Source organism: Hemiscyllium ocellatum, chromosome 14 (genome assembly GCF_020745735.1).
Source record: "Hemiscyllium ocellatum isolate sHemOce1 chromosome 14, sHemOce1.pat.X.cur, whole genome shotgun sequence".
In the NCBI taxonomy this organism is placed as follows: Eukaryota; Metazoa; Chordata; class Chondrichthyes; order Orectolobiformes; family Hemiscylliidae; genus Hemiscyllium; species Hemiscyllium ocellatum.
Window position 1 is genome coordinate 32029116 of NC_083414.1, and position 12399 is coordinate 32041514.

The window sequence follows — 12399 nt, forward strand, 5'->3', positions numbered from 1 at the left end:
GGCAGTCATCTTCTTGAACCACTATAGTCCATGTGATGTAGGTATACCCACACTGCTGTTCAGAAGAAAGTTCTAAGATGTGGTTGTATGTAAAATATATTGCTCATTTAAAAAAAATTACTGAAAATCCACCTATTGCATTGCATGGTGTATAGGTGAATATGCCCTTTCTAAGCATGCTCAACATAGAATCACAGGGCTGCATCATGGGGAGGTGGTTTTCCCATCTCCAAGACAGCCAATTGAAGGCCCATATTGCCTTTGGAAAGGCACACCAAATCACAAAATAATCAGTCAGCTGTCAGGCCTATCCTATGGTCAAGTCCTCAGAGATTGCAATTATCAAAAAATGCTATCCAGAGGCCAACAATTCTTTTGATCGTAGTGTCACTGCAGAAGTGCTGGCTGCTTTTGGAGTGCCAGTCACAGAATGACCAGGCCAGATGTAAATAATAGTGGGAGGGATTTTGTGAGACAGTGGTTGTGGAATTGGAAGAACGTAAGGTATTTAGAACAAGGACATGAGGTTGGTTCTCAGTGAACTCCCCCTTCTCAACACAGCCACTTGTCCACTCATTCCATCAGATTGTCTATGACTCCTTGAAGTGTATCACTGCCCTCCTCACAGTTCACAATTCACAATGCGTTCAAATTTTGCCTCTTTGCAAATTTGAAATTGTGCTGTGCCCATCCAACTTAAGTGGTGAATATCAATGAAATGGAGTTGTAATCCTGGTGCCAACTCCTGGAATCTCACCATAATATTCCCTTTTGTGAAAAAACAACCATTCACCATTTACCCTGACTCTTTTTATCCTGTCACTCAGCCAATTTAATTTCCATGCAGCTACTGTGCCTTTTATTCCATGGGTTTCAACTTGCTGTAAAAAACTTATTTTGTGATGATTTATCAAACACCCCTCTTTAAGTCCATGTATGTGGCATCGACAGAATTACTTCATCCATCATCTCTGTCACCTCTTAAAATTCTTAATCAAACTAGTCAAACACAATATTTCACCAATTTGTACTGGATTTGAATAATCCATATTTATCCAATGTGGTTCAAACTTTATGTAGAGGACATAAAAAATTCACAGCATTTGGCATTATGAATTTTTCATGTTCAGATTCTAACATTTGTTTGAGGAGAGGCAGGATGCAACCCATAGATTTAAAAACCAAATAAAAAAACAACAGTTTGAGAAAAAAAACTGATTTTCACAGATACAGTGCAGACCATTTTCATTTAAAGCTGTCCTTATTTATTGTTGTTTTGTTGTAACAAAGTTTAATTACTGCTGCATGAAATCTTACTAAGTATGGCATGGTTCATTTTCACATTGTTTACTGTTGTAACTGACTCGATTGGTGTCATTTTGATGTAGTCGCTCCTATTTTGACTTGTGGTCTTTTTTTCTAGGAAGTATTCAAGAACTTAGAGCCACTATGATATGCATTCAAAGTCCTCAAACAACCTGTTTTCGATGTGATTACAATGCATTGTTTGAATCAGCACAAAATCCTCAAGGTCAACCAGTGAGTTATGTAGACTTCCTAATGAATGTAATATGCTAAACTAATATTATTTTAAAAAGTGTAAACCTTTGCATAGACAGGAATTTACTAAATATAATTTTCTACTGTAATGATTTCATGAATCACAAGACAACTAACCAACATAAATACTATCAGAAATCATAAAAAATATTTTGAATGATTGTCGGTGTCTAACATGTGTCTAACATGCAGTAATGATCTTTTTAAAAAAAATTTTAATAGATTTTTTTATTGAAAATTTAACATGTTTTTACACATTTACAAAAGAAAACTAATAAAAACTCCAAGTATAAACATTGATATACAATTAAATCTTAAATATATAATAACCAAAATCTATCAAACAGAAAAAAAAGAAATACCAAGAGAGAAAAGAAAACAAAACTCAACTAACTACTCATCTAACCTACAACTAACCAGAGTGTATGATTAAAACTCTTACATTATCTAAGAGAGAAAAAAAACAATGGATAACACAGAAATTGAATAGTGATATACATGCTCGGAATGTGTTAACATCAGATCACAACAAAACCCGTATTCGTGCGGGATTCCTCTCCTAAGGGGCCCCGGACCAGCCAGGTTCAGCTCTCAATTAAATGAAGGCCCTTGTTAGGATAACTGAGATATTTGTATTTGTGTAATTCAAGAAGGACTGCCATATTTTATGGAGTAATTCAATTTTTCTTTTGGTGCACCATATTTGTAAGGGAGTCAGGGGGAGTATATTCCAAAATTATTCTGTGCCAACTCGAATGTCCATGAGGGCCCTCAGCCACCCAGTTTACCAAAATGTTTTTCCTTGCACAGAAAGAGAGAATGGAAAATAATCTCTTCCCTGTCATAATTTCAGGTGTTCTTTAGCTAATGAATGTGTCTCCTATAGGAGAGCTGTATCGATTTCTTTCTTAAGGTTTGATAATATTTTCTTCCTTTTGATTGGTGAATTATTCCCTGTGACATTCCAGGTGCACCATTTAATTGACCAGTTACCCATAATAACTGGGCAAGTCCAAGACCCCCCCCAGAGAAGAAACCTTATGGGCATAGAGCATATAAAATTCTCAAAAACAAAGGCTCTTTAATACACTCAGGTCAATATAATAAAAAACTATTTCTAAATAAAAAAATATAAAACGTATTTAAATGGAGTTCTTCCACCTTATTCCTAGGGGGCATCACTTCCTTTCCAAAAACCCATCATAACCTCTCCCAACCAGTGCCCCACTGTTGACCCAGGCACCCCACGATAGGATAAAGAAAATTCAAATATACTACTGAGCTAGAATTAACAATGAGTACCCTACGCACCCCCCCCCCCACCCACACCAACACCTGGATATATTTGGAAATATTAATACCATATATGAACATAAATGACTGAAAAATTACAGTCTCAGCAAATAATAAGTAAATATAGTAATACAGAATAACAGGAGAAAACAACCCCGCTCCGAAGGACAGAGATAAAATTGGATAAGGTAACCACCTTTCTCCCCATCTGCATTAACTAGACCCCCTGGCCTATGTATATATAAAAAAGGGGGGAAGAAAATCGCTAAGTAAAGAATAAATAAATAAACCCCTCTTCCCACCCCCCAGAGATAATATTAAACAGTAAGGTAATGAAAGGAAAAAAAAAGGGGGTTAACTGGGGTGGGGAGAAGGCAGAACAACATCAATTAACACTAATAATTTATCTAAGAGAGTCCAAAAGTTCCTTGGCCTTCTCCAGTGATCCGAAGTTATACACGGATCCTTCATGGCTGAAGTGTAGCGTAGCTGGGTAGCACAAGGAGTACTGAATGTTTAAGTCCCTTTAATGCTTCTTCGCTTCGTCAAATGCTTCCTCTTTCGGACCAAAGCTGGGGAAAAGTCCTGAAATAACATAATCTTGGATCCTTTATAAATCATGGCTTGTGGATCTTTCCCAAGATTTCTGGAAGCTTCCAAGAGCATCTGCATTTCCTTGTAACTCTGCAGCTGGAGCAGGACTGGGTCGGGGAGCTGGTTCGAGCCGGGCCCATGCCCTGCAACCCAGTAGGCCCATTCTGCCCTTACCTGGCCTGATCCAGCCTCCAGGTTTAACAGCTGTGAAAGCCACTGCTTGAGGAACACTGTAAGCTGGCCTTCTTCTTCCCGTTCGGAAAGGCCCAGCAAACTAATATTTTTTCGATGACTTCGATTCTCGAGGTCATCAATGTGATTCTCTAAGCTCCGGACTTGCTGTTTGAGAGTCCGGACCCGATCCACAATCGATTCTGCTATGGTCTCGGAGGTTGCGGCCATTAGCTCTGCCCCTCCGACTCGGCACTCAATTTCTTTGATGTCTCGGCCGTGCTTTTGTAGCACGGCCGAGAGTGAATTCCATTGGCTTCGAGACTCTTCAATGAAGGCATCAATCTTCGCATTGAGTTTAGAGATTATTTCTGTGAGGCTCGCCATCGTAGGTAAGTCCCCCGGGGTGGCTGCGGACGCCTCTGCTGCAGCTGGGGAGGGTGGGGGAGGAGTTCCTGCCTACTGAGAACTTCGGGCTCCTTTCCCTCTAGTCATTTTTACAGGAGACTAGACTATTTAAATTTAGTGCTGAGCAACTAATTACATTAAGTAAAAACTATTTTAAATGATTTCGTGAGTGAGGTGGAGGCGGGAGAAGTCTTGGGAGGAGCACTATAGACACAGACTTGCTGAGTCACCACCATCTTGGATCTCACAGTTATGATCTTATTGAAAGCTCAGGTCCAAGAGGCATATGCCTATTCCTGCTCTTATTTCTTGTGTTGTCATTCACCTTTATAAACAAAATTTGATATCCTGCCTTCTGAATACTGATGTGATAACTCACTTAATAATGGTTCAGGAATCCTTAAGACTGTAAGACCATAAGAAATAGGAGTGGAAGTAAGGCCATTCGGCTTATCGAGTCTATTCCACCATTCAATCATGGCTGATGAGCATTTCAATACCACTTACCCGCATTCTCCCTGTATCCCTTAATTTCTTGCGAGATTAAGAATTTATCAATCTCTGCCTTGAAGACATTTAACGTACCGGCCTCCATTGCACTCCGTAGTATGTCATGGTATACATTGTATTTCAGAATTTTGTTAAGTTGTACAGAATATAGTAAAGGTTACAAATATTCCTGAAATATAACACCTTGTTACATTAAAAATATTGCTTCCTTTTTTCAAGTGGCAATTTTATTACGCTGAATATCCTGTTAAGCCAGCAACCAGTTACTTTGTGACAGCATTCAACATCCCAACAGCAAATATTGGTGAATATCCACCAGAGAAATCCACTAGTCTTTTCACACCATGTAAGTGCATTACGTATGTTATGTTTTTCAAGCATAAGGCACTTTTCAAACATTTTTTCTGAGTGCGTTTTCAATGACAAGAGATTAAAGTTGGAGGTATGTAGTGGTAGATGGAGGAGTTTAGGATGGAGTGGACAGAATGCTGTTACCCTATAAACAGTGTTTCTACTTGTAGATTACTTTAAAATGTTAAACTTTCAAAAAAAAAGTCAACTCCACCACTGGGAATGCAGGCAAAATTAAAATTTCAATTGCTCTTCATAATTTGTGCACTTTATATTAACTGCCTTTTACATTTCAAAAGCCACCTTTCAGTTTTCAGTTAGCTATGAGTAAATGATGAAAGAAATTTAAAAAAAACTAAAGTTATTACAATCTAAAGAATTTCAATTGTCTCATTCACTCCATGACCTACAAAACTAGGAAGGAAACTAAGCTGTAGACCAAGTGCAGGTGGTTACCCAGAAGTACAGATCATTTAACTGATTGGGGCAAATAAAATATAATGCAATGAAATGTGAAATTATCCATTTTGGAAGGAAGAGTATAATTTTATTTTAAAAGCTGTCGGGGAATAAATGTTGGTGTTTGGAGGGATATGGATATCTATGCACAAATCACAGAGCCAACAGGCAAGCAAATAGGAAAATAAATGATATATTATCTTTTGTTTTAAAAGGTTTAGAGTACAAGCTTAAGGTAGCCTTACTGCTTTGCATAGAGCTTTCTTGAGATCATACAAAAATTGGTCACAATTTCATTTCTATAAATAAGGAAGGTGAGAGGTGGGTCGAAAAATGGTTCGCTAGATTATTTCCAGTAATGACAATGTAGGTTTATGAGGCGAGAACAAGTAGAATGTACCTGTATTAGTTTAGAAAAATGAGTCAAGACCTTTATTGTAATATAAAAACAAGAGAGGGTGGATGCTGTGAGACTGTTTTCTCTGATTGGCCACTCTAGAATTACGAGATTTGGAATCAGAGTAAGGGGTCAGGCATTTAGGACAGAATTAAAAGAATGCTTGTGTCTCTTCGCAATTTTCTGCTGCAGAAGGCTGTCAATGCTCACTTGATGTGTATATTCAAAACTGTGATTGAAAGATGCTTAAGCACTTAACGAATCAAGTGATATGTCATGTAGGCCATGAAAAAAAGTAGGTTTATGGAGCTATGATCTTATTGGAACTTCAGTTCTGAAAGGCATATGCCTATTCCTGCCCTTATTTCTTGTATTGTTATCCACCTTTAGAAACAAAATTTGAAATCCTGCCATCTGAATACTGATGCAATAACTAACTTAACTGAGGTTCAGTAAATTTTTGGAGAAAGCAAGGAAGCTAATGAGAAAATCTCCTTACTTCTACTATGTTAGCTGAGGTCATCTGACCTGAAAGAAAGCCTGGCACAAATATTTTCAATGTATGTATCTGGATTAGGGAATAGGAATATTGACTTTAGGTTTCAGTTTCTGAAACCTTCTGAAGCCTGTCGGCCTTGCTGAAAGTTTGTGTGTATGTCAGGAGACAGGTTAGCAGAACCCCTGCATTGTCAATCCTGTTTTGGAAGTCTAATTGGCCACTAATTATCTCCTAAAGGTTAGCAGAACATTCTTGTGGCCAATTGATATCCTGAAATTCTTTGTTTTTGCATTTAAAAATAAAAAAAAAAGTGAGATATAGCAGTTAGTTTCACGGACTAACTCAAAAATTTAGGTAAACATCATAATCCTATTTGCAATCAGTTCAATGCATCTTGAGACTATAGGCTTTTACTTGGCTTATGTGAATCTGACTATTTTATTTCAATTGTATAGCTTGTTCCAATGTGATAATGAAAAATCATGAAAGCTGTGAAGGTAGGCAACTTGTTTCCTTAAAAAAAACTCTAAAAATGAACTTTATTGATTTTCCTTAGCAGCCAGATTTCTCAAGTACACAATAGATATCACTATTATGCAAACTTTAATTCTATTTTAGTAATAATAATAATAGTATTGGCTGGAAATAATATTAGCTAAAATTCGCACCAGCTCTATGCTGACTAGTAACAAAGCCAAAATCTTCTGTCAATCCACTTACCTAATGGCTGAATGTAAAAAATGAATAAACAATATAAACGTAAGCAGAAAATTTTATGGTGGTTTAAAAGATAACAGAGCGATTGTAGGTCATATGCCTATATTTCTTCTACTTTAATGTAAAAAAATTGTCATTATACTATGTTTGCAGCACTATTCTGGGGCAATGGTCCCCTCTTTTACCAAATGAAGTTTTTGCATGGACTTTTGAGGAGTCAACAAAAGCATTCGTCACTGGCTGGACAGACACCCCCCCCCCCCCCCCCCCCCCCCCCCCCCCCCCCACCATGTTGCCTCTTTCTGGGAAGCATCTTGTGCTGCTCAGGTAATTACAGGCACATATGCTACCCTGAAGGCAGGATCCAATTCACATAGCACCTGGTTGATCAGAGGCTGGGTAGTTCTTTTGTACTCAGTTGCATCACTTATGAGGTGATGGCTAATGTTAGTATGACACTGACTGAAGCCTAGTATCAAAGACGGATCCAGACAGTTGAGTGATGGAGAAAGTAGTGGAGATTGGGGCGGTGGGGAGTGTGAGTGGGGGGTGGGGGTAGTAAGGGTGTCAGCAGCTAGGATAGTGCACAGCTCCCAGTTGTCTGCCTTTCCCTCAGGGTCCTTCGATAGTATGTGTCTTTAAACAAGTGACCCTTCAGGAACTCACAAACAAACAAACCAGGCCAAGCTCATTTTATGCCCATGCACTGTCAATACTGTATTGGAAGTCTAATTGGCCACTAATTATCTACTAAAGCCCCAAATTATGGCTGTGTTGGCAAGGTTGTCCATAAGCCTTCCCACTCCAGATGTAACCAAGGCACCTGGTTCTCAACCATCCTGCCTGATTATATGCCCTCCTGCCTTGACGCTTGTCATAGCAGAGGACACCTATGATAATGTCTCTAACATCAGGAAATAATTTGAGGCTAAATTTAAGTTTAATTAAGATATTGATAAAAAGAAATAAATGATGCAATTGTGAAATCTCAACAACCTCTGGATGTAGTTGAAACCAGGCAGACAATGTGGGCTTCTCAGCTTACCTTCCATTGATTCTTGATTCACTGCCAAATGGCTGTCTCCATACATTGTTTTCCAATAGGGTTTGGAGGTATGGAAGGCAATTAGAAAACTCGGAACAACAATAGGCAATGGATGGACACTAATTAAACTACCATAGTGACGATTGGAAAAAATGGCCTGGGGGCCAGATGGAACTCAAGAATGAGGACCCCACCTCATGGCATGAAATTTCTCACACAACCATCCACCCCACCATGCCCTCAAAATTCAGCCTTGCATTATTTACACTTTTTAATAATTGCTTTGAATAGATAACAAATTTTGAATATCATCTGATATAAAATATTTTTATGTTTGCTGAAGTAGGGATTATATTATGAATTGTGTCACCTAAAGAAATCAATTGATTTCAATATGATATTCATTTTTGCTTTCACATTTTCTAATCGAATCCATTGAAACATTTAAAAGATTGAATGAATTATCTTTGCAATTATTGAATTATTATGCATTTACAGATGCCCAATGGAATCCAAACATATCTTTGTGTATAGTTAATAACGACGTGGTTATCAGTTTTACTGCCAGTCCAAATTCATTACGTTATGATGTTGAGCTGGTCATGTGCGATCTCATTATGACACCAAAATTAAATGGAACAACAATTTCTAAGGTATGTAGTTTAAAATTTAGTACATAGAAAATAAGACTCACCAAACCTCAGAATCCTGGAGTACTTGCTCTGCGGAATTATGCTGTTGTTTTTCTCCATGTGAGCAGTCTAAGCTAATGTTTCCAAACAAAACCCTCCCACTTCCTTCATGCATCAAATTCCCATTTGGAATAATTTACAGATTCTGCTTTAAGAAAATCAGTTGCAGAGAAATTCATATTCTAACATTTTATCATGTAAAGAAATTATTTCTATCTTCTCACTTCGTGTTGATAAGTATTAGAAATTATTTTGAGCACAGCAGCACTGTTTGTCTGGACATAATTTAAGATGCTTGCATTTTAGATCATTCCACACAGTACGATCAATATGTTGCTATAACCCAAGAATCCACCCTTGTGATCAGAACTCTATATGTACATAGAGTCATATAGTCATACAGCACAGAAACAGATCCTTCGGTCCAACCAATCCATGCCAATCATAATCCCAAACAAAAGTAGTCCCACCTGCCTGCACTTGGCCCAAAACCTTCCAAACATTTCCCAATCATGTACCTATCCAAATGTATTTTAAAAGTTGTAATTGTATCCACATTCACCACTTCCTGAGGAAGTTCATTCCACACAGAACCATTCTCTGTATCAAATATTTGCCTCTCGTCTTTTGTTAATCTTTCTCCTTTCACCTGAAAAAGTTCCCCCTCGTCTTGAAATCCCTCACCCTAAGGTATTTTGACTCATACAGCAATATTCATATTATTCTTTGAAATAGAAGAAACTCCATATGAACATTGAAGAATTTTCAGATATATACCATAACTGACCATTATTTACAAACACCACATTCACAGGCACAGTATCTGGGTTACATTTAGTTACTTTATTACAACTGAGCAGCATGCTTACAGTAGAATATCATGCTTTAAGTGATCCCAGAACAGGACGGAATTTAAGATCCTCAGGTCACATACTATGGGTACTGTGATATTATGTTTCTTAAAGATTTTGACATATTGACAGTGAGACGAAACACAAAACAGATTGGTAACTGAACTTCAACAGTTGATACTAGGATAAACTAAATAAATTAGGGACACATTCCTTGGAATTGTAAGGGCAAAGGGGCTGATCTATTCAAAGTTTTCAAGAATTTAAGAAGATCAGACTGGGTAGATTTGGAAAAAAAACTACTCAACAAATTGGAGAGATTGGCAAAGAGGCAAAGTCAAATAATTAGAACCAGATCATTCAGGAGGAATCATGTAAATATAGGTAAAAGTTTGCAATTCTCTTCTGCAAATGGCAACTGATGTCAATAATTTGTTAATTTTTAAATATGATTTTGATAGTTTATTTTTAATCCAAAGTTATTAAGGAAAGTGTTACAAGATTTAAAGGAGATGTAAGGAAAAATCTTTTCATTCAGAGGGTGGTGGAAATCTGGTAGAGGCAGAAACACTCATAATATTTAAGAAGTATTCAGATGTACTCTTGCAATGCCAAAGCATATAAGGCTATGGACAAAGTGCTGTAAAATGGGATTAGAATAGTTAGGTCATTGTTTTTGCTCAGCAAGGACACAATGGGCTGAAGAGCCTTGTGAATTTGGATATATGGGACAAAGGTGATTATGTGGAGTTAGATTAAAAATCAACCATGAGATCAACAACTGCTGGACATTTTAAAATCAATGTTCAGAGATGTTCTTAAACACCCCTGGAGCAGGATAACAATTGAACCTGGATTCCCAGTTGACAAGAGTGCTACTCATCAAATGCTAGCTATTTTTAAAAGTGTACATGTTATGGTGAGACTTGAATCAGGCCTTCTGGCTCAGAGACACTATCCTACAAAGACCCTTCTCATCACATGCCATACTGCTGGTGCAATGAGATTCAAACTCAGAATTCCGTATGAAGTGCTACCAGAATGGGTTCCGGGACGAAACCTGTTTCTTAATAGATGACGTTTGAATTGTAGCCAGTGTAGAAACGTTTCCTGTTTAATACAAGATGCAACATAAATTATTCAGCTGCTTTTTATCTACAGACAGCTTGTGAAAATGCAAAGTAATAGTCAAAACAAATACCACTTATTTAGCCTAATCCCATTCCTCTCTTCAAAAATATGACCTTAGAAAACATCAATTAGACTTCTAACTTATTTTTTATGTTATCATTCTTTCAAACTATTCCTGTAGCAAATAACTGGCAATCTGCATTCAATCTAGAAGTTCAAACCAAGAGTTGTTTCTCATAGCCCGTTCAATGTTTGTTTATCCCTTTGATCCTTATCTCTGTAAATTCTCAATTTACAATTAAAATCTGGCTGAATTCTGACAAATTCAAGAATTTGCTTGCAGTTCTGACAGTAAAACTAATTACCTACTTAAGTACTTAAATTCCGTTAGAATGGATTTGTTGCTTGGCCACTAAAGACAATTGTTAAATGTTCATGTCGTCTTGGCTGCTGATCTTGGATGATACGTTAGCTTATGCTATTGTAAAAACAGAAAATATTAGAAAACATGAGCAAGATCAGCAACATTTGTGGAGATTGAGAAACAAGAGTTAATACATTAAGACAATGACTTTTGATTAGAATTGGAAAAAGTTGGTGACATAACAATTTTTTAAGACAGAAACTAGGCTGAGAGATTTCACATTTCCCAAACTGGCTTGGTCAATTTTCAATATGGTCATAGAGATGTGCAGCATGGAAACAGACCCTTCAGTCCAACTGTCCATGCCGACCAGATATCCTAAATAAATCTAATCCCATTTACCAGCATTTATTCCATATCCCTCTAAACCCTTCCTTTTCATATACCCATCCAGATGCCTTTTAAGTGTTGTAATCATCCCAGCCTCCACCACTTCCTCTGGCACGCCATTCCATACACACATCACCCACTGAATGAAAAAATTACCCCTTAGTTGTCTTTTATATCTTTCTCATCTCACCTTAAATCTATGCTCTCTAATTTTGGATTCCCCCATCCCAGGGAAAAGACAGTGACTGTTCACTCTACCCATGCCCCACATGACTTTATAAACCTCTACAAGATCACCCCTCAGCCTCTGATGCTCCAAGGAAAATAGCCCAGTCTTCAACCTCTCCCTATAGCTCACCTCTCCAACTTTGGCAACATCCTTGTAAAACATTTCTGAACCTTTACAAGTTTCGCAACATGCTTCCTATAGGAGGGAGACCAGAATTGGGCAAATTCCCTTTGATTCCATATCGTGTCACATATCTTTTGTTATCTCTCTAAATATTTTTAAACATTAATTGAAATCACATCAAACAATTTCTTTAATTTATTCCGTGCTGTTTAAACAGTAGTATACAATTGATCAAGCATGACTTGATCTGGTGAAATCCATAGTGACTTCCTGATTGGCTTCTGTTTCTGTAAGAACATTTCACCCTGAAATAAACAGATATTAACAATTTATTTATTTACAACCACATATTATTTCCAAGGATATTTTACCTTATTTTCAAAGAGGGAAGTCACGTTGCCTTTGTGCAGCGTACTGACATGCATTTCTTATCCACAGTATTTCACAGAATATTTTGACCATAAATTAAGTGTTTGAAATGTGTGTTCTTTATTTTGAAATAATTTCTTCGGTCATATTTCTCTTGAACTAATAACTTTGCCGAAGGGCTGGATATGGCATCCAGGCCCATTTAAAATATAAGAAAGACCACACAGTCTCCTGTCAATAGGAAAA

At 37.3% G+C, this 12399-nt stretch overlaps 1 protein-coding gene across 1 annotated transcript in view; it reads left to right on the top strand.

Moving 5' to 3' along the window:
• The window catches only part of LOC132822471 (interleukin-17 receptor B), a 51293-nt gene that overhangs the window by 8340 nt on the left and 30554 nt on the right, over window positions 1-12399 (top strand). The window contains exons 4-7 of the mRNA XM_060835849.1: window positions 1424-1539; window positions 4756-4882; window positions 6698-6739; window positions 8503-8657. Of these exons, the coding sequence (XP_060691832.1) occupies window positions 1424-1539; window positions 4756-4882; window positions 6698-6739; window positions 8503-8657 (440 nt within the window). The remainder of the gene's footprint in view (window positions 1-1423; window positions 1540-4755; window positions 4883-6697; window positions 6740-8502; window positions 8658-12399) is intronic.